Source organism: Cheilinus undulatus, linkage group 4 (assembly GCF_018320785.1).
Source record: "Cheilinus undulatus linkage group 4, ASM1832078v1, whole genome shotgun sequence".
NCBI lineage: Eukaryota > Metazoa > Chordata > Actinopteri > Labriformes > Labridae > Cheilinus > Cheilinus undulatus.
The window spans coordinates 2,827,161-2,854,840 of record NC_054868.1 but is presented as its reverse complement, the minus strand read 5'-3'; the positions used below and the strand labels follow the sequence as shown (position 1 = coordinate 2,854,840).

Sequence of the window (27,680 nt, the reverse complement as noted above, 5' to 3'; positions counted from 1 at the left end):
TAACAGCCTCCACTCTTCTTGGAAGGCTTTCCACAAGATTTTATACCCATTCATGCTATACTGTGATACACAACGTGTGGCTCTTTTCTGATGATTTGTGGCTCTTTTATGTCTTAATTGAATCATTATTCCCCCAGGAATCCTTTAAAAGGAAAATCTGACCTCAGAAATCATCCATTGCAAGTCATACTAATCAGTTTGTTTCCCACACTTACACTGTAGGCTTTAATTGTCAGAATTTATTGTCAACCTTTCTTTGTCTGTATATTTCCATTGCCTTTATTTGCAATTTATTGCTGCTATTATTCCCTTTTACTGCTTTTAGCTCATTTATGCCACTTCTATCCTGCTCTTTGCAGTCTTTTTGCCCCTTTTTCACCTATTTAAGCTGCCTTTTGCAATTAAATGCCACTTATTCCCATTTTGCCATGCTTTGATGCTTTTTGCCCAGTTCAGTCACTTTTCAGTCACTTTTTGCCACACTTTTGCCACTTTGGGACCATTTTTGCCACCTTAAACTCATTTTTTGGTCACTCTCCACCCATTTTTGCCACTTTCTGCCGGTGTTTGCCACTTTTACCCCTTTTTCCCACTTCTTTTTGTCACTTTTCACCCATTTTTGACTCTTTTATCCTTGTTTTTGCAATTTTTTTTGCCCCTTTATGCCTTTTTTGCCACTTTTTGCCATGTTTAATTGCCTTTTGCAATTAAATGCTACTTTTTACCCATTTTCCCCACCTTCTTTCTGATTCTTGCCCAGTTTAGTCACTTTTTACTCTTTTTTTGCAACATTTTTGCCAAATTGGGGCCATTTTGCCACTGTTAACTCATTGTTTGATCACTCAGTATTACAATAACAACTACATCCAAATTGTGATTTCAGCTGAAATTGCGTGGGGATGCTGAGAGCTGAATTGTGGAAGAACTGGCGAAAATAGCCAAAAAGCACAAAAATAGCTGACAAAAGCATACAAAAAGCATAAAATGCCATAAAAGTAGCTGAAAATGGCATTCAGTAGCTAAAAAGGATAAAAATAGCTGATAGTACCCTAAAGAAAAGCTGAAAATAGACTAAAATTAGCTAAAAGTAGCCTCAAATAGCTAAAAATAGCTTAAGAATAGCTGAAAGTAGCCTTAAAATAGCTTCAGGGTAGCTGAAAAAATTGCCCAAAGTGGCCTAAAAATAGCTGAAAGTGGAATTCAATGGCTGAAAAAGCATAGAAATAGCTTAAAATAGTGGAAAAATAGCTGAAAATAGCACCAGGAGCTGAGAGTACGATAGTAGAAGAGTGAAAATAGCCCAGGAAATGCAAAAGTTATGAGGAGTTGAAGAAAGTGGAATTTTTTTTTTTTTTAGAAAAGCCTAATTCATTTGAATGGGAAAAAAATGCAGAAAAAGTTAAATATTTTTAAAACTATAAAAGTTAGAAATGAGAAAAGTCATCGCCATCATGTCCTGAAGGGGCTGAATAGAATGAAATTAGAATGATGAGTATAGCTCAGAGAGTGAAAGAGGAGAAAGGGTCCAAAAATGTACAGAAAAAAGAAAATGGCCGACGCGAATATCAATAGTGTGGAAGCTTACTCAGAATCCCCACTAATAGAAAATCTGTGCAATGTGCAATTTAGTCTGAGTTAGTTGCATATAAAAGACACAGTTCTTAGTTGTAATTAACTTAGTTGTAACTTTTTATATTTGAAAATATATATATATATCATTGCCGTAAATGTTCGTAAACCTTGTTAAAATAAAAAAGATATTTTTTTAATGCTGTCTGTCTTTTTCTACAAGAAAAAAAATCACTGCTGGTTAATTATTTTCCTCATAGCATGAATCTACTTTATTAGCTATCTGTTTTACTGGGGGTCTTCTACTCAAAATAAAACTTAGATAAACCAGCAATCTTGCTTTTTATAAATGAAATGTCCAATTATTATATAATGTTTATGTATGAATGTATGTGAGACATAGAAATGAATCCTGTCAGCATCACAGGAGAGGATTACATCTAGAGTGAGTTTAAAATGTCATTTTCTTAACGACTGTCCGTCTGTGTTTACAAGGACTTTGCTGGAAGCTTCAACAAAAAAACTGTGGGTCGGACTGACGGACACAGAGACACCGGGGACGTGGAAATGGATAGATAACACTCTGCTGGCCTCAAGGTTCATACTCTACTCTGATGGCTTAGGTGCACTACAGAAAGTCAACTTTTAACTGCTTTTCTCCCACATTCATCAGTGGCACCAAAACACTGGTTTACCGTTTAGTTAAGAAACCTGTAGTGTTTTTTTTTTTTTTTTTTTTTTTTTTTTAAATTAAAAGAGTCCTTAAATAAGAAAGAATAGCAGAGCTTGTTATTGTTTTCACTGAGAGCCCCCTGGTGGCAGCATTTCAGTACTGTGAGTTTAAGGCTGAATCAGATGTGCTAATCATTTTTACTTTTATGTTTTTGTGTGTTTCAGCTACTGGGCCCCTGGAGAGCCAAATGGAGGACGTGAACACTGTGCAGGAATGTTGATATCTAAATCAGAAAACAGTTTGTTTGATGCACGGTGCACCAGGCCATCGTACTGGATCTGTGAAAAGAGATTTGATCTGTGAACTCACCAAGCACTGACAGCTTCCTCTACTGGTGTTCACCTCTGCTACTCTGTACACAGAGCGCCATCTGCTGACCTCTTTTGGCAGAAATATACAGTGTCTATAAAAAAGTGTTGACTCCCCTGTTTTACCCTGATTTTATAAATCAGTCGTAGTCAATATAATTTGGCTTATATGACGAAAAATATCAAAAACACCCTCTTTAATGCCAAGTGAAAACAGATTTCTACAAAGTAATGCCAATCAAATAAAAACATGTAAAATAAGTGACTTTATAAACATACCCCCCCTTCTGGTCAGTATTCAGTAGAGCAGGGGTCATTAAGTACATCTGCACAGGGGCCAGATTTAGTCTGGACAGAAACTCTGGGGGCCGGACTTTCAGATACACAAAAATCAAATAAATATTCTGGTCTAACTGAAATATTATTTTAGTTGTATTTCTATTTTCTTTTAAAACACAGGACATTTTTCGGCACCAGTGATATTCCCTATTATCTTTAATGCAGTGGGCCACAAGGAGAACAGAACTAACTGGGCCCCTGAAAATCCCAGAGAATTGGCCCTCCACAATTCTGATTTACTAGTATTAACTCAATTTTGACACTTTAACCTCTTTCTGCCTCTTGAACCGAGTTTTTGCAAGATATTACCCCCTTTTGAACCACGTTTCCTGCATGTTTTATCCCCTTGTGCCACTCTTATCTTTATGAAACTTTTCTTCTATTTTTGCCAAATTTTAACTCCTTTTGGTTACATTTTTTCAACAGTTTTTGCAACTTTAAAACCAATTTTTTGCCACTTTTAACCCATTTCTGATACTTTTTGCATCTTTAACCCAATTTTTGCGATTCTTTAACCAATTTAAACCCATTTTCCTGCATGTTTTATCCCTTTTGTGCCACGCTTTTATCAATTTTTGCTATTTTTTAACCCTTTTTCATTACTTTTTGTGCACTATTTTTTGTCATTTGTAACAAGTTTTTGATACTTTTGCCCTTTTACCATTTTTGCCACATTTTAACCTCTTTTCACCACTTTTTCTGCCAATTTTTGTTCCTTTTTGCCACCCAACTCCCCATTTTTGCCACTTATCACCCATTTTTTCTACTCTCTAACCCCTTTTCTCCTCTTTATCTGGTCATTTTTGCAGAGCTTCTGCCAACCTTAACCTTTTTTAAATATCTACTAGTCATGACAGTACATTTCTGTAAAAACAGATCAAATGTTAAGTTTGGGCCCAGTTAGAAAGTGACAGGACCAATCAGCGTCAAGGGGCAGTACTTTCAGGAGCGGCGGAGTTGTGAGGTAAGCAAGCAGCAACAAGAGGCCAGTGCAATAATGACGGAAGAGATTAGCGTGGATGCTGCTAAAGCGCCAGTTTTATCAGAACTTGATGACATGTCTTTATTTAAAGAAGAATGAAGAACAGCAGTGAGTTGGTTTCTGTTCAAAAACGACAAAAGTCGAGTACTGACATGTCTACAGTCACCATCATTCACGTTATTCCTTGATAGCTGCGCACACGCACCTCGGTTGCAGCTACATCACATGTTTTGTTGCTCTGATTGGCCCGTAGAGATGTGAATATTGAAGGTTTCCCAGATGGATGTGTGAAACAAATCCATCTGGCGTGTCAGGTTACCATTTTGGTCTCATCAGACCAAAGAACTTTCTTCCTCTTGACCATGGAGTCTCCCTCATGCCTTTTGGTGAACTCTAGTCCAGATTGAATCTGAGTTTTCTTCAACAGTGTCTTTCTCTTCTCCACTCTCCCATAAAGCTCTGACTGGTGAAGAACAAGCTTCAGCAGCTGAGATGGAGCTCCTTCAGAGTAGTCATAGGTGTCTTGGTGGTCTCTCTCTCTAGTCTCCTTCCTGCATGTTCACTCAGTTTGTGAGGACGGTCTGATCTAGGCAGATTTACACATGTGACATATTCTTTCCAAATTTCTGAAGACTCCAGGGATGTTACGTGATTTGGAAATATTTTTTGTACCCATCATCTGAATTATACTTTTTAATAACCTTTTCTCTGAATTGCTTGACGGGTTCTTTTGTGGTCAGGGTGTAATGGTAGCCAGGAATTCTGATTAACCAGTAATCAGACACAGGTGTCTTTATACTACAATCACATACACTTGAGATGCCCTGCAGTCAGGTTATCCCAGCTTAACTAATTGTGAGAATATTAGCACCAATTTTCTGGACCTCTGTTGAATTATGCCGGTTGATTTAAAGGGGATGAATATTTATGCAGTCACTTTGTTTATATCAGTGGTTTTTAAAGTGTGAGGCGGGCCTCCCCTAGGAGGCGCCACAGAGCTTCAGGGGAGGCGCGGAACCATAAACCAGAAAAAAGGTGATTTGCTTTGCGAGCCTCTGCTGTGCATGGAGCTAAATGGATAAACTTCTAGTTACTACAAGGACTATGATATACAGCAGTGTTACTCAACCAAGCCAAATGATTGAAAATACCTTTGCAAGAGCCACAATCTAAGAGGTAAAAAGAGGCAAAAACAGCTTGAAGTAGCAATAAAAAGAGGTGAAAGGTGGCAAAAATGGTCGAAAAAACAGCAAAAACTGGGTGAACATGGGGACAAAAAGTGGAAAAATGGTCATAAAGTAGCAACAATCTGTGAGAAGTGACAAAAAAATGATTGGAAAGCGACTTAAATGGGCAAACAGCAGTCAAGAGTGGCAAAAATGGGCAAAAAAAGAGGAAACAAGTGGTATGTAATGGCAAAGGGTAGTTTAAATGGGCAAAAAGTGGCAAAGAAATTGTGAAAAAGCCAAAAATGGCAAAAAGAAAAAGCAAAAATTGGGAAAAAAGGAAACAAGTGGTATTTAATGGCAAATGGTAGCTTAAATGGACAAAAAGTGGCAAAAAAAAAATGTTAAAAAGGCCAAAAAATTGGATAAAAGTGGCATAAAGATGTTACAAAAATGAGAAAAAAATGGGAAAAAAAGGGACATTTAATGATGAAAGGTAAATCAAATGGACAAAAGGTGAAAAAGGGCAATGTGGGATCAAAGTTGAAAAAATGGGGAAAAAGAAGCAAAAAGAAGTTGTAAAATGGCCTAAAGAATATGAAAAAGGGTTTTTAACGGCATTATAACTGAATAAGATGTTTAAGGACATTTGCAAACCAAAATATCCAAAATATATTAATGTTAAAAATGTTTAAAGACTAGACTGAAATGTTTGAAATGTTGTTGTTTAATTTTTTTTTTTAATTTGAATCATTTTGTGGGTGGGGGTCCACCAAATGAACAAGTTCTTCTCAGGGGAGGCTCACTCTCACACACTTTGAAAAGCCCTGATTTATATCAGATTTTTACTGAATTTAAATTAGTTTGCTTTAATCTCTTTACACTTTAACATTATGTGTCAGGGTGTCTGTATTTATGTTTTTAGTCAATAAAGTCCATTTATATTTGCTCTGACTGATTTATAAAATGTATATTAATTGTGTTAAAGTGCCAGTGCCACAGATTTACATCTAACGTCTTTATTTTAAGGCTTCTTGGAGCATGAGGCCCCAGGCGTTTGTCTTCCTGTGCCTCCTGGTCAAACCGCCTGAGTTCTTGGATCTGATCTGAAGTTTCTGTGTTATCTTTGTCCATAGAATAGGATGCGCTGTTGTTAGCTCTGCTGTCTCTTTATTTCTGCGCTTAAACCTCAAATAAATGTGCTTCCAATGTGTTCATTTTTCTTACGTCTGTTTAGAGACATCAGAATGATGAAAACTACATTTTGAAGCAATTTTTTTAGTAAATGTTTTGTTTTTAACATGTTTGTCTTGATAATTTTATTCAAATAGTTAAAAATGTGCAGGACAAAATGTCAGAAAATCTTAAAGATGGCTTTTCTCTGTCAGCAGACTCCTGTTAACATGCAGACATGATTATTAGAGCAGCTATTCTCTATGGTTATTAGGAAACAGCTGCTCTCTCCTCTTTCAAAATAAAAGTCTGCTTCTGCCCATATAATAAGTAAAGTAACCTGAGCTCAATAGAGCACAAAATACCAAAATGAGACACAACAAAGCTTTTAGCTCAACGACTAGCCTCAGCGGGATCACTTCAAAAAATGCGTTGTTTCCTTTATAAGGTGATAATGTGACTGTATTTTCTCAATTTTTCTGTCAGCATTTTCTTAAACCAATCAATTTTCATTTCCTGCACACCAAAATACTGACAGCTGTGAAAATAATAAAAGATGTAAGCTAACTTACATTAAATGTATTATTTTAGATATATTTTAATGGTAATCAGAGAAGACTGCTTGACTGTACAGTCTGATTAATGTTAAAAAAATAAGTTCCTGCATTCTTCATAATGAAAAGGTATACTTTTAAATTGAATGTCTAAAACTATAGTTTTACATGAAGCATGTTGTAAATGATAGTATTCTGAGAATTAAAGGATTCATCGTATAACTTTTTAATAAATGCATGCAGTCATATGAACCATGGGTCATAAAATGCTGATTTTTTCTGATTTATTAAAGCTAAAGTTGTACAGAAAGAAGCTTAAAGAGCCGTCTCTTCTTACTGAACTGAGCCGAATGATGTGGATCTCTGCTAAGAGTCTGATGCTGATTACTGGTTTGGGGGCTCCTCCTTTCATTTTTTTGGATCAGCATAATCTTTTATGATTCTTTGTTTCAGTAGATGCTTGACTGTAGAGTCATTATCATCATTGCCTTTGGTCAGGTTTGTTTGGAGCATGTTGGCCCTGACTCAGCAGTTCTTGTGCGCCATCTAGTGGTGGTTATGCGTCATAACATCAGGTAGACGTCTACAATGTGGCCTGGTGGGAGCCTGAACTGGTCCGACACCATGAGGTCTGTGTGATCTCCAGAAATATTCAAAGTTAAATGAAATGAAGTTTGATGTTTGTGTTATTACAATCCCAAGTGCTGTGATCAAAGTTGTTCAGAGACATTTTAATACCGGGGATTATCAGAGTTTTCTTTCTGACATTACATGATGGATACCACTGAAGTGATTCAACATCGATCTGATAGGTTAATCATGTTTGTGAATACCAGAGGTCCAGACTCCAGTCAGACTCCAGTCCACTTTAACCAATAAAGGATGATCCTCTTTACCCAGAATGCCTGAGGAAAAACCATCTTGGCTCCACTTATGTTTGAGAAAGAGTCATCCATCCTGTGGTTAACATTTCTCTCTTCTCCTTCTGTATTTTACACAACAGCTCTTTCACAGCTGTATCAAAAGAGAGAGTTTGACATATTAATCATAATTTATACGTTGCCAGGGGTAAATTTTCTAAATGTGTCCCATCATACCCATATTCACCTTTTACAATCATAGAAACTGAACTCACGGCAGATACATTTACGTTTATGTCAATCTTTAATCTCTTATAGATCACATTTGGAAAGCTATCTTAAAAAATGGAAAGAAAATGAACTCACCCTATAACTGAACTGGTTATACTCTTAATAAAAAAAGATAATTCTTCACTTAGATTTTATGCTGAAAACCTGAAAATAAACTACCAATATTAATAAATACATACAACTAGACTTCATGATTATTATTACCACTTTAGGGCCAAAATAGCACAAAACTATTCCCTTTATTATGCTCCTAACTTAAAATCAAGGACAAAAATATTGATTTAAGTTTGACTGACCCCGTGGTGGCTGTTATTATAAGGTTACATCACTATCTGGAAAATCAGGCAACTCTAACCCTTCGATGCATACGTGGGGTCAAAACTGACCCCAGCGGTTGTTTTTTTTTTTTGCGATATCTTTGTAATTATAATTTTTTATCGTTTAATCTTCCATGTATTCCTCAAATAGGTTTTCTTTGACATGAGGCCATATGGATTTGTATCTAATTGTTATATTTTTTAAGTAATTGCATTTTTTGTATCAGTACCACACTTTTCCATACGTGGGGTCAAAAATGACCCCAAGCATTTTCTATGGAAGTTCAAAGGTTAACCCTAGGAACTTTTGATTTTAACCAACTGTGACTGTCAGGTATACATTTACTGTCGAACAACACATCTAACTCCATAAAACCATGATTTTCAAAGGAAAAAAAAAAAATCAAAATCAAGGTTTATAATGGTCAAAATATGAGATTAAATTTGAAATCATGAGTTTAAAAATGGAAGATAAAATTTTAGATTGTGAGTCTAATAGGTAAAATATAAGATTAAAAGTGAAAGTAAGGTTTTAAAGGTCAAAATATGACTTAATATTTAAAACTGAGACTCTATAAGCTCGAAATATAACATAAAAACTTAAAATTGTGAGTTAAAAAGTCCAAATTTGAGATAAAATTCAAAATCATGAATTGAAAAGGTCAAAATATGACTTAATATTAAAAGTTGTGAAATTAAAAGGTTAATATATTAAATAAAAAGCCAAAATCATGAATTTACGCCCTGAACACCATTTATTTTTTTCCACATTCCTGACTTTTTATCTAATTATTTTTACTTTTTCTACATTTTATGACAAGGATATTTAAAATAATCAAGGCTAAGTTTACGTTTCTATACTGCAGGAAATCTGCAGACCTTACACTGGGCCAGGTATATCTGGACCAGGCCTAGACCTAGCCTGGACCTAAAGTGTCAGCCTCTAGTTAATGACATTTATGGACCTTGTTCTGATCAGTGATCAATAATTAATGATCAATAACATGCATCATTTGTGGTTAAACAGTTTGAAACACCTTTTAACATCTCAAGCTCTTTTATTACATCTCATCATTTCCTGTAGTTTCTGAAAATGATTCAATAATGTAGTATCAAACCAAATCTTTGTCAAAGGCAGACTCATTATTATTACTAATCATTCTCGTGTTGGGATTATTTTTGGATGTTTACCTTTTTCTTTTACCTTTCTCAAAGCTGTTTGTGATAAAATGTTAATAAAAGTGATAAATGAACATGTCAAACATGAAATAATTCTTTTTTTGACCAAAATATAATAAAAATAATCATCTTTAACCAAAATGAAAGAAATTTCTTAAGTTTACAGCATTCATTCTAGTCGGGGCCATTTTATACCCACTCACAGAAGAGTGTAGGTGCTGGTAGGTCATGCATCTAAGGGTCAATCAGAAAACCCTTCATCCCTCATATACTTGCATTTGTTTATGGAACGGTCTTGCCTCTGGCAATATGGCGGACACATTTACGTATCTCAGCAGCGGGCGAACAATGAGGCATCTACATATATTATGTCTGTGGCATTAACTATCAGGAAAATGTAGACTGGGAGTCAGGCCAGTCCCTGTTGTAGAAAGTATTCAGACCCCCTCCACCTTCTTTCAATTCTCTTCTTTTTCATCCTGATGCTACAGTTAGAAAAATCATTTTTATTCTCATAAATCTACTCTCAGTACTCCATCATGACAAAGCCAAACTGAATCTTAGAAGTTTTTGGAAACTATTTAAAATAATAAACTGAAATATCACACTGACATCAGTATTCAGGACCTTTAGTGAGAATATAATTTATCTCAGGTTCCTCCATGTCTCTGATCTTTGCTGAGGTGTTTCTACATTTAGACTGGAGTCCACCTGTGCTAAATTAACCTGACTCACACCTCTCTATAGAAGGCCTCACAGCTGACAATGATACCAGAGCAGAAACCAAGCCATGCAGAGCTCAGAGACAGGATTGTTGACAGGCACAGATCTGGGGAAGGCTACAGGAACATTTCTGCTGCTCTGAAGGTTCCCCAGGAGAACAGTGGCCTCCAGAATCCTCACATGGAAGAGGTTTGGATCAAACAGGACTCTTCCAAGAGCTGGTCACCTGGCTAAACCAAGCAACAAGGAGAGAAGGGCCTCAGTAAAAGAGGAGACCAAGAACCTGATGGTCCCTCTGACTGAGCTCCAGAGATCCTGTGCAGAGATGGGACAGAGTTCCAGAAGAACAACCATCACTGCAGCCCTCCAGGGATCTGGTGGACTGTATCCAACTGCATCACCCGCAATTTCTACATACAGCAGCTGCACCCTATGTGTCTGTGCAGCAACCCAACGGAGCAAGCAATAATATCATGGACTATGCCAGAAAGGATGATAAATTAACCCAAAAAAGGTCAAATAATCTGTTGTTGACACACTATTCCTGTGTGAACTCTCAGATCTACTGTGATCTCTGCCCTCTGATCAGGACTGTGCCCCGATGCAGCACTCTAGACACGCTTTCTGTGGGTGGGGTCGCTCGCCTTCGCCCTCATAAGCAACATATATATAAAACATTAAACTAATTTAATTCACAGTTTTTTCATCTTTGTTCGCATTCAGGCTGACACAGTGTGATTGGCCTATCGGTGCTTTTAGCTGCTGAAAGGCTGAGGTCGTGGTGCTAAACCTTGAATTCTTCAATAATTTAAATGGTCATTGTCATGGTACGTAGTCAATGTACATCAAGCTGATGTTTATTTAAAAAATAAGCCTGGATCCCTGTTTCAGCTGGGTAAAGCAGCTACCTTAGCATTGCTCAGAAAGTGGAAAACATCTCTGAAAGGGTTAAGAGTCAGGTGACTTGTGTATTGCTTGAAGGCTTGTGTAATGTTCGCAGATTTTACTCTATAACTGACAAAAACAGAATTCTGAATGAATAAAAATGACACTGGTTGGCATGTATTTTTCACATCAACCTGCATTAAATGTGACGCCAACCTGCATTTTGTTCCTCTGTGCAGCGTTGACGGGTGAGCGGTGACTCCCATAGTGTAGAAGGGGTGGGGCTAGGCGTCCAACTAGATCATCAAAGTTTTCACCTGTCATTTGGAAGTATTGGAAATGTTTTTTCCACATCAATACTTCGCATGTCCTTCACCAACATGGCTTACTCCCTTTCCTCGTCTCTTGTGGCATTTAATGGCCGTACATACTAGCGTCTCTTAATTTTACTGCTTTGCAAAGTCAGCAGGCTTCGTCAGTGTAGCACACCATGACAGAAACATGTAAACAACGCGCAAGGATTGTGGGAAATGTAGGATTTCACAGAAATTTCACAGGAAAGTACTACGCGGCGGTGCGCTCGACTATGGAAGCTCTGATGACTGCCGTGTGGAGTCCGCTCCACTCACAGTACACTCGAGTATGTTCAGGCCTTAATTCATGAACAGCTGGAGGAGCACTTTAACACTAATTAGGTTAATGTCAGGGGCTCAGTAACATGACTGGGTATAAAAGGAGCATTTTAGAGGGGCGGAGTCTCTCAGCAGTAAAGGTGGTCAGAGGTTCCCCAATCTGCAAAAAACTGTGTCTAAAGTTGTGGAACAATTTTTGAAAAATATTCCTCAATGTAAAAAAGTGAAGACTTTGATTGTTTCACCAGAGAATCTGGAGAAATGTCTGCGTACAAGGGACAAGGCTGAAGGTCAGTATTAGATATTGGTGATCTCAGGCAGCACTGCATTAAAACAGGCATGATTCTGGACTTGAAACCACTGCATGGGCTCAGGAACACTTCCAGAAATCATCATCTGTCAACACAGTTGGCCGTGCCATCCACAAATGACAATTAAAGCTGGATCATGCAAAGAAAAAGCCATATTATATGTGAACAGGATCCAGAAACACCACCGTCTTTTCCTGGACAAAGCTCGACTGGAAAACTGTTCTGTGGTCAGATGAATCAAATTTTAAATTCTTTTGGGAAACCATACATACAGTGTCCTGTGCTTGCAGGAGTCTGAGTCAGACCCTGATACAGTCCACTTGGGTTCACACTGATCCTCCTGGTAAAAGTCTGCTAAAATCCAGGCCCAGATCTATCATGTAGAAGCACCCTAGGTCTCCTTTTTAAGGGGACTCTATATTGCCAGTATGCATGACTGCTTTTGGGTTCCCAAAATGCTGTTGCCAGTCATGCCAATAACCGATGCTGTTCATTAAGCGACTACCCCTTTTTCAACAACAACAGCTCATTCACAGTTCATTTTCTGAAAGGCACCAGACAGCCTCAGGCTCCTCTGGACCAAACTCCACAAAACCATAAACTTCAGCATCATGGACGAATCACATATCTATGAGAACCGAACAAACATAACACCAGATCATTCTGGCAAAGGGGAGAATTTACCAGAGAGCTCAGAGACATATGACAACATATTTCCTCTGGAGATGAGCACACCTGGAACTTCACTCTCAGGTAATGAACACACACAAACATCAGCTTACTTTGTGCATGAACCGTGTCACAGAGACGAGTGGTATTTCTTTTATTGGTGACGTTTTGAATCAAAAGAGACATCAGGATGTACTGTTGAGAGTTTTAACAGAAAATGTGTGAAGAGTAAAATAATATTGATCATTTATTCACTATTAATCTCCATCCTAATTCCAAAAAAGTTTCGTAAAACGTGAATAAGCAGAAAACGGGGATTTGAAGATACTTTCCAACCTTCATTCAACTGAATGAACTGGACTGAATTCAGCACAGAGACAAGATAGTTCAAGTTAACACTGATCACATTTGTTAGTGTTTGGAAATATACACAATTTGAGTTTGATACCTGCAACATGTTCCACAAAAGCTGGGACAGGTGCCAGAAAATACTGGGAAAGTGTTGTGGGATGCCCAGGAACACCAAAGGTAAGTGGATTATTAAGTAACAGGATAAAACCATGACTGGGTATAAAAGAAGCACTATTGAAGAGCTTTATTATTCACAGCGGAAAGTAAGAGAAGTTCTCCACTTAGAGAAGGACTGTGGGAAAATACACCGAGTTCCACATTATTACACAAATGATATTTTTCTCTTATTGTCCTAAATGTTAATGCAAATGACAGTCAGAATATTTTTTAAGTCATCAGCCGTTAGAGCAAAATTCAAATATTTGTGAACAAACTTCATAATAACAATTGTTTTTTGATTTTAAATAAAAACCTCAAAATGCACTGTTCCACATTATTTAGCACAACAGAGTTTTAAAAGAATTTCTAGGTTGAAAAAACAGAAAATGGTCAGTTGTTGAATTTGCAGCATTAACATCATCTTCAACATTACGTTCCTCACAACGTTTGTTCTAGTGTGTCAACACAAAGACTTCTGAAAACCGTCTCCACAGTGAAAACAACCCACTGACATATGAGGACTTTTTCTTTCAGGTGTTCAGGACGTAAAGAAGAAGTCATACAGAATAGCCACAGTTTGTCTTGGTCTGCTGTGTGCTCTCCTCCTGGCTGGACTCATTGCTCTGGCTGTCCTGTGTGAGTACTTTATTAGAATACTGATGGAGCCGTACAAGATTTACACCACATACTTTATTTTACACTTTCTGTTTTACTTTTGCTCATTTATCATCAGTCACAAAGCATGTCTCTGAGTGTGAATCTGATTACGAAGAGTTACACATCAGTTATAATGATGTGACCAAAGAACGGAACCAGCTACAGACCAGCTACAACAACCTAACCAGTGAACGAGACCAGCTACAGACAAGCTACAACAACCTAACCAGTGAACGAGACCAGCTACAGACCAGCTACAACAACCTAACCCATGAAAACGAGCAGCTTTGGAAGACTTTGGAGGAGTTGACTACTTGGAGAAATGACCTGCCCAGAAGGCTTCGAGGTACTATATTCAAGTTTAAGTGAATCTCTTTATTTTGCACTGGGGAGTGGGTGGTATGCCTGTTTAAAACTCAGTGCATGTCAGCTCTGGTTCATGCCATCATACCAGGTCGTTTGCAGTCATGTGATCTTGTTGACGTGTGAAAGCCACATGGAGGCAGGAAGTACTGAACAGCTGTTAGGACTAAATAGAGGAAAGTTCGTATATTGAAAGTTTGATGTCTCAGCCTCTAGCGTTGTCCAGCCAGGTAAAGGAAGACAAGAGTCTTAAAGAAGTGTTTTACTGAGCATACAGGCTCGCCACGCCCCTCATTGGGTTCGTCATAAACGTGCTTTGAATGGAAACGCTTACTTAGAAAAACTTTGTGGGGTTCATCACATGCTGATCATGAATGAGCCTGTTCGTAATGACTCTCTAATGCAGGGGTTCACAACCTTTTCGGCTCGCTAGCCCCAAAATAAAGATGCCAGAGACCGGGGACCCCCCACTGTGCCTGAAGGTGGTTGAACACAGTCATGAACATTCAAGAACAGTCATGTGCAGACAAGGCCGCTCATGGGGGGGAGCTCTTTGGGACCCCTTCACACTTGGTGCCCATGTTTAAGTTAAGCTGTGATATCCATACATTTTTCCTGAATACGAACCACTCTTACCAAAGCAACGAATATCCCAAATATCTTTCCCTGTTCATTTGTGCCTTATCTTCTGATTTAACCCTTTAAGCGCCAAAGTCGCAAAATTGCGACACAACACAGCTGAATTAAACAGACTGTAGCTGAAAATGTGGTGCCTAATGTTGTTACTACTTTACACCAGGAGATGGTGGACATGAGTAACTTCAATCCCAACAGCATATAGGAGGCAGGGGTGGTCAAAACACAAATGTAGATGGAGGTAGCGGGAATTTTAAAAACACCATGGAGGTAGGGACAGATGTGGTAGAAGCAGTGGTGGTGGAGGCTGCCTGGTGGCGTCAGAATATGCAAAATTAGATGAGTGAATTTACTCCCACCACAAACTTTGGGTCAAACTGAAGAGTTTTCTCATTTACATTATGCCTTTATCTCTAACCACTTTCAAGCTACATTCTTTTGAAATCTTGGTATCACAATTGAATATTTTCTTGAAGAAATTGTGGCGCCCAAAGGGTTAAAATGTAAACCCATTTTCTTAAAAACAGAATTTAAATAGGTTTAAAAATGGAGAAAATTGGTTAAAGTGGCAAAAGTAAGTAAAAAGTGGCAAAAAAAAGGGTCTAAATTGTGCAAAAATTGATGAAATTTGTCAATGATAGTGGCAAAACTGGGTAGGGAAGTGGTTAAAAAGTGGCACAAATAGATATTTTCAATATAAAAACCCCGGAACAGTTTGAAACGCTTTTCAGCAGTTTCTGATAACACGTTTTTATTTTATATTTAACTAATTTCATGCTTATATTTTCATTAAATTGCTTAAATATACAGTTTGATTATATTTAAAATATATTCTCTATTCTTTAAGCCATCTGGCCACTCCCTCTCAGTGTCTCAAGGCCCCCATGGGGGTCCCCGACCCCAATGTTGAGAACCACTGCTCTAATGTGAACCACAGGAGCTAGCTCCTATCCGAGTGTCAGTTTTCTTTCCCTAATTGTTGTTATTTAATTCACATTTTAAAAGCCAAACTGGAACCAAATGAAGAGCTGTTGGGGAGCCTTATTACTGAGCTGAGCCAAACGATCTGAATCTCTGAAACCAGATTTCCAATCAAGATGAGTGAGATTGGACAAACATTGGTTATGGAAACAGGCAAGATCAGGGGCCATGTGCTTAACTGTGACAACCTGTACTGAACTAAACTTCATTGCTCTAATCACCTCCTGCGCTGCATCTGGTATTCTCAATGTGACGTGACGCCATCTGAAAAGAACCTATTGGCTGTTACAATGCTGCCAAAGTCATGTATTTCTGCATACGTTTTATCTCAGTCAATCTCTCTACAAGTGACTTGAGTCATTGTACAAGTGCACCAGGATAACCTTGCAAAGCAGATGGATTGGCCAGATTCCATGTCTGTCATCAGCTGATCCATCTTTCAAGCTTCAATCTGACACGATTGTGCCAGGTCTGAAAATGGACCAATCAGTGAGGCAGTTTAGCTGTACTGTTAGCTGGTACATAATAGTGAGTGGTGCACTGATGAGTTCTGATGGAGCAGTTTTAACAGCATTGGACCTCATTTCTTTACCATAAAAGCACAAAGAGCCACACTGAAAGCTTCTCTTGGCATAGAAGATGCTCTTCTCCAGCCAGTATGATTATATTCACCAACAAACTCCACTGTTCATAAACTACGGCAGCATCTGTCTGGGAAACTTTTGATAAGTCCTGCCCTTCCCAAATGCTTTGTACAGAGGTTTACCAGATAACTGTGAAATGTTCATTCAGTGGATTTATGAAACAGTCTATCTGGCCTGTCAGGTTAAATCCAGAACAAAAGCATTCTGTAAAAACAAGCTGAGTTTCCTTTGCTTAACTTTGAAAAGCACAAACTGTAAGTGTAATTGTATTATAGTTATCCTCATGGGACACATTCTTCAGGCGTGGAACAGAGAGGAATACCAACACTTGTGGTTCAGAGAACAACCACGTTAGACTGAGGCCTTATTCTACAGATAGAAACATACATTTCTGCTAAACCCAGCTGAAAGTAGCTCTGTCAGTCTCCTGTCTAGTTTGGTTGGGAGATGTACATTGCTCAGGATGAAAACAGGCAAAACAGACTTCTATTTTCCTGACTCTAGGCATGTGGGATGGAATCCCTAGATGCCAGTCAGACGTCATTCCCTCCCAACATGGAAACTCTGAGTACCCTGAGTTACCTACTCGTAACTGGAACGCCGACAGCTTGGTTGTGATGCCAGTTCTCTGGAGTTAGCCTTTTTTTAGTCTACTCAGAAAGTTCAGGATTAATATTCTGAGGTGTTTCAAAATTTAAAACTGCATCACAAAAACCATAAAGTTGTGAGAAAATGAATACATTGTATTATAATTCCAAACACCGGACCTTCCCCATACCTGTCTGTTTATGCCATTGTCAGAACAGGGCAGTTACTTCCCTGTTAAACCTTCCAGTTCATTTAAATGTCATGAAAGTGTTGTGTTGGGACAAAGTCATCAGAGGAAGTAACAGAGGCATGATGAGCAAAACGGCATCAATATTAATCATTCTGGTTTGCAGGACAGAGCAGCACTGGCATCCAGAAGATACGCTGGTATATACTGTAACTGTGTAACAGTACATACCAGCATAGATAGGCTGGTATATACTGGAACTGTGTTCCAGTACATACCAGCATAGATAGGCTGGTATATACTGTAAGTGTGTTCCAGTATATACCAGCATAGATACGCTGGTATATACTGGAACTGTGTTCCAGTACATACCAGCATAGATACGCTGGTATATACTGGAACTGTGTTCCAGTACATACCAGCATAGATAGGCTGGTATATACTGTAAGTGTGTTCCAGTATATACCAGCATAGATACGCTGGTATATACTGGAACTGTGTTCCAGTACATACCAGCATAGATACGCTGGTATATACTGGAACTGTGTTCCAGTACATACCAGCATAGATACGCTGGTATATACTGTAACTGTGTTCCAGTATGTACCAGCATAGATACGCTGGTATATACTGTAACTGTGTTCCAGTATGTACCAGCGTATCTATGCTGGTATATACTGTAACTGTGTAACCGTACATACCAGCATAGATACACTGGTATATACTGTAACTGTGTTCCAGTACGGTTATGTTCTGGTTCAGGTCTGGATGTTTGGTGCACAGCAGGTTTCGACTGACATCGTTCCCGCCAGTAAACACAAACCTCAACAAATCGGCAGACAGACTTGAGCTCACCTAACCTGCTGGATTCAGTTTAAACAAACTTTAGTTTGTACAGTTTGTTTGTGCTGGTGTGAAAACTCTCATTCAAAGCCTGGTTTGGACCAAACAAACATACTGAGACCACTAAAAAAGGAGGGTCTCAGTCTGCTTTTATTCGAACTCTGGAAATTTTTTTAGGGATGCACAATATTGGATTCTACCCGATATCTGGTATGCCGATATTTACAGATTCATATTAACCAATACCGATATTGATACCGATATTCAAATATGTTTTACATAACTCAAATTCAGTCCTTTGAACACAATTTTAGGTCTGAGGATGGAAAAAGAAACAAACTTTTGAGTGAGAATGAATAAAGAAAAAGATCTCAACTAACATAGGTCTGTTTATAAGTATATATGGCCAGATTTTACAGTTTATACATGCTGATATGCATGGCCAAAATATCAGATGTAAATATCGGCAAAAATTTTGATATTTGCCGATACCGATATTTGGCTTTTTTTGCTAATATCTGCCAATACCGATATCTGGCTGATAATATCATGCATCTCTAAATTTTTTACTACAGAAATATTGTCCAGTTCTGGTAAAACTGCTGCTACCGCTACATCCATGCTAAACCCTACACGAGTGGACCAGTTTAAAGTAGAACAAACCTCCAACTGTAGCTACCGCCTCATTCTGCTCATGACGCTGGTTGGTCCGGCCTTTCCTCAGACCGGGCCCAGTCATTTCAGAATGAAGCTTTGCAAAATGCATCTGCTCAGTGACACACACTGAATCTGGAATGTCCATTTGCTTGCTCAACCCCAAGTCATAGTTTGTTATTTTGTCTTTAAATAACTCACATATTTAGTTTTTCTCTCGTTTGAAACAGATCATGATGGATGGGTGTATTTCGGCGGTAGTTTCTACTTCGTGTCTTCTCTGGAGAGGTCCTGGGATGAAGGCAGGGCCGACTGTCAGAGCAGAGGTGCTGACCTGGTGATCATCAACAGCAGAGCAGAACAGGTGTGTGGCTGCAAGCGAGCGTTGGAGACTTTTATGCATCATGCGGCTTCATAGCCGTTGACCCCGCTCTGTGACTCTATATCAGGGGTCACTAGCTGGTGGTCCAGGCCTGGACCCAGATGCCATCCGATACGGACCTGGACCTACAATCATTAGATCAAAAGGGAACCTCAAATTTGACGGGGTGCTTCTATTCTAACCGGCACAGCTCTTCTAGGATTTACGGTACTGGTTTTGCAGATCAGGAAATGCACAGACCAATTGCATGCTAGTTAAGTCATCTCACGTGACGCTAATCGGCCAATGAACTGTCCGCATTCCATGTGGTAAACACTGAACCGACGATTCATACGAGGGACAGACGAAAGAAAGAAAGAAAGAAAGAAAGAAAGAAAGAAAGAAAGAAAGTGTTCAATTTGTTGAATTTTATATATTGCTAGGTTGGTTGAGACAGTTAAAGCACTTTATTTTTTAGGGTTAGAATTTATGGAGTTATACATTTTGTAAATTAGTTTTAAAATGACTATCAAATTATTCTTTCCACTTTTACTTCTGTTGTGTGTTGCTTTTTTTAAATAAAAACTTGTGTTTCAAATAAAATTAACGGCATTAAAGGAAAACTAATTTTTGTATTTTATCAGAGCAACAAGTCCCTGAAATCACACCCAGATCCAGATGCCACACTAACTCATGTTAGACATTATGATGTTCCGGACCTTTGGTTTAGTATAATTTCTCTGACTGGACCTCTTTGAATTTTAGTTGGTTACCCCGCTCTATGTGGTCTTCATTAGTATCAAATGGAGTAAAATAAAATACTGGGGGGCTCCTGCTCCTGCCTTAAAAATGTCCAGATGTTGTAGTCCAGTGTTACAAAATTATGCAAATAAATGGGGAAATTATGTTTCAAGAATATATTCAAATGCATGGATATTTGTAAAAATGACGCAAATGATGTAATATTCTTTCTGGGGGCCCAAAACCCCTAGCTACGCCCCTGCATTTAACATCACAAATGTTTGCAAATGGAGACTACATGGCTAGGTGATGGTTTTATACACCTGTGGGTCTGACTGAAACACCTGAATTCAATAACTACCAGCTGTTAACAAACACTTCTGTCCATATAATGTTTGTGTATGAATGTGTGTGAGACAGACATGAATCCTGTCAGCATCACAGGAGAGGGTTACATCTAGAGTAGGGCTGGGCAATTAATCGATAATTAGATCAAATTGTAATATGGCCGGCTGCAATTTTCAAATCGCAGAAGGTGCAACATTTCTTTATCCTGAAATATGAGTCAAAATAGCAGTTTAAAACTTTTTTTCTGCTGCAGAGATGTTGTGCATTACAGATCATGCAATCATCCACAGGTAATTTTTTAAGAATAGTCTACAAAAATCCTACTTTTTTTGCACGTTTTTCTTATTAAATGTGAGGATGAAATAAAAATTATAACTCCCTTCAATACATCACTTCATATCCAATTTGCAACAGGAGTCAAAATATCACAATTAGATATTTTTCAAAATTCTTCCCCTCTAGTTTTATCTATATTGTGTTGATTATAATATAGAAAATGTATTGCTTGTGTTTGTTGGTAAAAAAAAAATAATAATAATAATATAAGGAACTTAAGAAACAATCGCACATCAAATCACAATTGCAATACTGGGGAAAAAAGTTGTAATTAGATTATTTTCCCAAATTTTCAGCCCTGATCTAGAGTGTGTTTAAAATGTAGTTTTTTAAAGACTGTCCCTCTGTGTTTGCAAGGACTTTGCTAGAACCTTCAAAAAGCGCCTGTGGATCGGACTGACGGACACAGACAGACACGGGACATGGAAATGGGTGGATGGGACTCCGCTGACAACAAGGTTCACACTCCACTTTGCTTCTTATGGTTTAGGTGCACTTTAGAAAGTCCACTTTAACAGCTTTTCTCCCTCATTCATCAGCGGCACCAAAATATCGGTGCTCTGTTTAATAGATACAGTGTGAGTGTTTTTTTCTAATGGATTGAGCCCTCAAATAATAAGAGATTAAATAGCAGAGGTGTGCAGAGCTGAGTCGCACATCCCTGTTTGTCATATTTAGTTTTTGTTTTGACTGAGAGCCCCCTGGTGGCAGCAGTCCAATACTGCAAATTTAAGGCTGAATCAGATTTGCAAATCATTTTACCTTTATTTTTTTGTATTTCAGGTACTGGGCCCCTTCAGAGCCAAATGGAAAACATGAACACTGTGCAGAAATAAAGCTTTTTGATTTGGAAAACAGTTTGAATGATGAATCATGCAACAACCGTTTCTCCTGGATCTGTGAAAAGAGATTTGCTCTGTAGCACGGCGTCCACACTCAGACAGACAGAGACAAGGATATAAAAGAATTAAAGGCTCTACGTTCCCCAGTGTAACTAACATTTGTACAAGCACAAACAAGATGCTTAGCAAGCATGAGACAGAGTTTTGCATCCTCATACATAGACACTTGTGCAGTTTAACATTTGATATCAGGCTCATATTGAAACCTGTCACTCCATTTAGACATGCATTCACAGGGATTTACAGTAAACAGCTGCTTTCTGATTACTTTTTTTTTTTGCACATTTGTCACACTTAAATGTTTCAGATCCTCAAACAAATTTAAATGAAAGACAAAGATAATCTGGACAAAATAAAAGTGATGATCTCATTAAGGGGAAAAAGCCAACAGAAGAATGTTCAGTCCAGATCTACTGCTGCTCTGTACACAGAGCGCCATCTGCTGACCTCTCTGAGCAAAACACAGTCTCTACACAACAGTGTTAGATTTTATATCCTTTCATTGATTATTTAAATCAGTCATGGTTAATATAATATGGCTTATTTTACAAAAAATATAGAAACCCTTTTTAATGCCAAAGTTAAAAAGGAATTCTTATAAAGTAATCAAATAAAAAAAAAGTAATATAAAATAAGTGACTGCATGAATATTCCCCCTCTATAGTCAGTGTTTAGTAGAGTCTCCTTTGTCTGCACTCACAGCTCTGAGTCTGTGTGGACTGGTCTTTATCAGGCTCCAACATCTGGACTCAGTAATTTTACTCCATTCTTCTCTGCTAAACAGCTCAAGCTCTGTCAGTTTGTACAGGGATCAGGTGTGAACAGCCCTTTTCAAGTCCAGCCACAAATCCTCTCCTGGATTGAGGTCTGGGCTTTGACTCGACCACTCAGAACATTCTCCTAGTTGTCTTTAAACCATTTCTGTGCAGCTTTCTCTGGATGCTTCGGCTCATTGTCTGACTGGAAAATAAATCTCCTCCCAAGACATACAGTAGTTCTCTAGTCCTTCATGTTTTTCTGCATTCATTTTCCCCTCTACCTTTACAAGCCTTCCAGGGCCGCCTGCTGAGAAGCATCTCCACAGCATGATGCTGCCACCACTGTGCTCCACTGTGTATTTGTGGTGATGCCATTGTTTGGCGTCTTGTCTGATGGCCAAAAAGCTCCATTTTGGTCTCATCAGGCCAAAGAACTTTGTTCCTCTTGACCGTGGAAGAAGATCAAAGATCAAACTGAGAGTTTAGGTGGTCTTTTCGGATGCCTTCTCTCAGCTACTGCTCCACTTTTATTTTATCCACTGTTTGTTCTCAGCAGTTTGACAGTCAGCTCCAAGTAAACCTCAGCTGAGACGTCATGGGGAGAGTAATGGCTGTGATTTGGAGTCAGCCTCATCACTGTGGTCAGTTTAACATATTTTCATACTGCTCTAGGAGGGTCTAAAATGTTTTATGAAGCATCCTAAACATCCTCAGAAAAGAATGAAATACCTGGTAGTTGTGAAGTACTCAGCTGTTGAAGATCGTTGACGATGATGGGGAGGAAAGAGTGGTAAGGAATCGGTAAAGGAGGCGCCAAGCGTCACCATAAAGACCTTCGTAATAACATCCAGGAAATCACAAAATCTGGCTGTGGCTGCAGCGGGGTCAAGCAGATCTCTACGGAGTCTGAGGTTTAACTGAGACGCTGAACAGCAACAGGACTTTCTTCAGGTTGATTCATTAAAGCGAACAACTAGATGAAGGTTTGAGGACTAAAATGTTGGGACACTGTCAGAATTGCAAGAGCAGAAAGGGTTGTGTTGTGTGTACGGTGATGTAGAACCCAGGATGCGGAAGCGGAGAAGCAGTTTTAACAGTTTTATTGGCACAGGTCAATAATCAGGGAATGTGAGTCCAAGAGTCCGGGGGGAAGAGAGTGCTGGAGCTGGCTGCAGTGAGCGGGGAGTGAGGCACTGGAAAAGAAAGGAGGAGGCACGTTAGAAACAGTTCACAAAACACAAGCACTGGAAATTACTCAAAGGTCCAATAATAAATTCTGAAGACTTCTCTGAGGGTATCTCGAGAGAGCGTGTGAGCCTGGAGCAAGGTTTACCGCGAGGGAAGGTAGTCAAAACTCAGGCGCTGGTGGAGAGCTGCAGCTGATCTTAAGTAGTCCCTCTTGATGAGAACTCGCTGCAGGTGTGATCTCTCCACAGCAGCCGGGGGGGAGGGGAGAATGCCTCAGGGAACACAAAGTCAAGTTAGCAGCCAGCAGTAGTGACTCCGGAAACCGGAAGTTAACAAAATAATACAAAATGTACAACGTGAAACACCACAGTACCCCCCTCTCAATGGACGCCTCCTGGCGTCCTGCCGGGCTTGTCCGGATGCTCCCTGTAAAAGTCGTCTAGGAGGCTGTGGTCCAGGATCAGGCTCCTGGAGATCCATGATCTCTCCTCTGGACCGTACCCCTCCCAGTCCACCAGAAACTGGTATCCGCGACCCCGCGGTCGCACGTCCAAGATCTTGGACACAGTGAAGGCCGGATGATTGTCGATGATTCGGGGGGGCGGAGGGGTGACGGCTGGAGGGCTCAGATCACTGGACGCGACTGGCTTCAGCAGGGACACGTGAAATGTGGGGTGGATCTTCATAGCCTCAGGGAGCTTGAGCTGGACGGCGGAGGGGTTGATGACCTTGGTGATTTCAAAGGGGCCCACGAAGCGAGGAGTCAATTTCCGGGATTCGGTCTCGAGGGGTAAATCCTTGGAGGAGAGCCAGACTCTCTGACCCGGGTGATATTCAGGGGCGGGGTTACGATGAGCGTCAGCCAGTCGTTTGTTGTGCTCAGCCGTGCGTGAGAGCGCTGCTCGTGCCGTCCTCCAGACCTCTCTTACGCGCCTCAGATGCTCCTGCACAGACTGGACGGACACGGAGGCTTCCTGCTGTGGAAACAGGGGGGGCTGGTACCCAAAGCAGCACATGAACGGGGACATACCAGTAGCGGCGCAGGTGAGGGAGTTGTGTGCATACTCGACCCAGGGGAGATGTGAGCTCCAGGTGACCGGGTGATGAGCGGCTACGCAGCGCAGGGCCGCCTCCAGGCTCTGATTGGCCCGCTCAGTCTGGCCGTTGCTCTGGGGGTGGTAACCTGAGGACAGACTGACTGTTGCGCCGAGCTCCTTACAAAACTCCTTCCAAACTCGTGAAACAAACTGGGGTCCTCGGTCTGAAACGAGGTCACAGGGGATACCATGGAGTCTGACGACGTGAAGAACCAATAACTGAGCTGTTTCCAGGGCAGTGGGGAGTTTGGGGAGAGGGATATAGTGGACGCTCTTAGAGAACCGGTCGATTATGGTGAGGATGACTGTATTTCCATCTGAAGGAGGTAAGCCAGTAACAAAGTCCAAGGCGATGTGGGACCAGGGCCGACTGGGGGTGGATAGGGGGCGCAACAAGCCAGCTGGAGGTTGATGGGATGATTTACCCCGGGCACAGACTGAGCAGGCAGCCACAAACTCACGGGTGTCCTTGGTCATGCCAGGCCACCAGAAGCTCTGCTGGAGGAAGCCAAGGGTCCTCTGAAACCCTGGATGGCAGGTGAGTTTGGAGGAGTGGGCCCACTGGAGCACAGGAGAGCGGACCGAGTCCGGGATGAAGAGGCGGTCAGGAGGTCCGGTACCAGGGTCGGGCTGGAGTCTCTGAGCGTCTCGGATGGTCTGCTCGATTTCCCAAACAGCAGCACCAACGATACAGTCAAGGGAAAGAATCCGATCTGGTTCGGGAACATCACGAGAAGGGGACTCCACACGAGATAGGGCATCTGGCTTGGTGTTCCGGGAACCCGGGCGGTACGAAAGGGTGAAGTGAAACCTGCTGAGGAACAAGGCCCACCGGGCCTGACGAGAGTTGAGGCGTCGTGCAGAACGGAGATAGGCGAGGTTCTTGTGGTCGGTCCAGATAATGAAGGGGTGTTTCGTGCCCTCCAACCAGTGCCTCCACTCCTGAAGAGCCCACACTACAGCCAGCAACTCTCTGTTTCCCACGTCGTAATTCCTTTCAGCAGGGGACAGACGGTGAGAGAAAAAGGTGCAGGGATGCAGCTTTTGAGTCTCTGGGTCTCTCTGGGACAGCACGGCTCCTGCACCTGTCTCGGATGCGTCCACCTCCACAACAAACTGAAGGGACGAGTCAGGATGTTTGAGAACAGGTGCAGAGGTAAAAAGAGTCTTGAGCCGTGTAAACGCTGCTGCCACCTCTGGAGACCACCGGTAGGGGGAGCTAGGGGAGGTGAGCCTAGTGAGAGGGGCTGCTACCCTGCTATAATCACGGATAAACCTCCTATAAAAATTGGCGAAGCCCAGAAACCTCTGAAGCTCCTTGCGGTTAGTAGGAATGGGCCAATCTGTGACTGCCTTGATTTTTGCGGGATCTGGCTGTAACTGGCCCTGAGCGATGATGAACCCTAGGAAGCTGACTGAGTCAGAGTGGAACTCACACTTTTCAGGTTTCACGTATAGTCTGTTTTCTAACAGTCTCTGGAGAACTAGGCGAACGTGTTGCTGGTGCTGTTCAAGGGAGTGGGAAAAGATGAGGATATCATCCAAATAGACAAACACAAATCTATTAAGCATGTCTCTGAGCACGTCGTTAATTAGGGCCTGGAAGACTGCTGGGGCGTTCGTAAGACCAAAAGGCATGACTAAATACTCGAAGTGTCCCATAGGAGTCTTAAAAGCTGTCTTCCACTCGTCCCCCTCTCTGATCCTGACAAGGTGGTAAGCGTTCCTGAGATCAAGTTTGGAGAACACTTTGGCTGAACACAGGGGCTCAAAAGAGGGATCGATTAAGGGGAGAGGATACTTGTTCTTAATGGTTATATCATTCAGTCCCCTGAAATCGATGCACGGGCGGAGTGTAGTGTCTTTCTTTTTGACAAAGAAGAATCCTGCCCCTAGTGGAGATGAGGAGGGACGAATGAGACCGGAGGCTAACGAGTCATGAATGTACGCCTCCATGGCCTCCTTCTCGGGGACGGAGAGGTTGTAAAGGCGGCTACTAGGCAGGGAGGCGCCAGGGATTAAATCAATCGCACAGTCGTACGGGCGGTGCGGAGGGAGAGAGACTGCTAACTCTTTGCTAAAGACGGGAGCGAGATCGTGGTACTCAGAGGGAACGTTAGTTAAATCCGGAGGCGAGGGAGTGACTGAGGGGCGGTGAACAGGAGGATTGGCGGAACGTAAACAGTGGGAGTGACAATGAATGCTCCAGTTAGAGATGGTAGCAGTTTTCCAATTGATTTGGGGGTTATGGAGCTGTAACCAGGGGAGACCTAACACCACCGGTGCGTGAGGGGAAGGGATAACAAAAGGCTGGAGGCTTTCGCGATGATTACCAGAGATGATTAATGTGATGGGAACAGTGCGATGAGTAACCTTAGCGATGAGTCTACCGTCAAGGGCCGTGACAGTCTTGGGGGTGGTTAAGGGCTCTAAGGGAAGGTGGAGTTGTTGCGCGAGGCTGTCTTGAATAAAGTTGTCGTCGGCCCCTGAATCTATGAGAGCCTGAATGGGCACGGAGTCGTGTTCCCACACTAAGCTAGCTGGGACTGCTAAACGTAGGGGAGGGCCAGGAAGGGAATTAGTCTGGCTCACTCGTGTGCCCTGGTTCACGAGTGAGCCCTGTCTTTTAACAGCTCTGGACAGGAGGCGAGAAAATGACCAGCTTGACCACAATAAATGCAAAGTTTGAGATTAAATCTCCTCTGGCGCTCACTGGGGGTTAAACGGGCTCTACCAAGTTGCATGGGTTCTTCCTGGGAGGACGAGGGGGACTCTAGAGGTGGTCTAGGTGTGACAGGAGGTTGGAAAACTGTCTGACCAAAAGGGGGAGCCAAAGTCCGTGATCTAAGGCCTTTGGCCTGGCTCTTCTCTCTGTGTCTCTCCCTCAACCGATTATCAATGCGTATAGCTAGAGAAATGAGGCCCTCAAGGGAATCAGGTTCATCTCTAGAAGCTAGTTCGTCCTTTAACTCCTCTGACAAACTTCTAAGGAAAATCCCCTTAAGTTCAGTTTCCCCCCATCCGCTTTCAGAAGCCGTGATGCGAAAGTCTATGGAAAATTCTGCCACAGATCTAGAACCTTGTGACAGGGAAAATAAACGTTTGGCTGCTTCTTGGCCCTGGAGGGGGTGATCAAATATGTGACACAACTCACTGGAAAACACAGAAAAAGACGCTAACAAAGGGGACTCCCGC

The 27,680-nt window shown here is 41.0% G+C and overlaps 1 protein-coding gene across 1 annotated transcript in view; it reads left to right on the top strand.

The window, feature by feature from the left end:
* LOC121508385 (CD209 antigen-like) overlaps positions 1 to 21,462 on the top strand; it is a 35,446-nt gene extending 13,984 nt beyond the window's left edge. The window contains exons 4-7 of the mRNA XM_041785197.1: positions 13,987 to 14,204; positions 18,985 to 19,118; positions 20,898 to 20,998; positions 21,324 to 21,462. Of these exons, the coding sequence (XP_041641131.1) occupies positions 13,987 to 14,204; positions 18,985 to 19,118; positions 20,898 to 20,998; positions 21,324 to 21,462 (592 nt within the window). The remainder of the gene's footprint in view (positions 1 to 13,986; positions 14,205 to 18,984; positions 19,119 to 20,897; positions 20,999 to 21,323) is intronic.
* Positions 21,463 to 27,680: the final 6,218 nt, after the last annotated feature.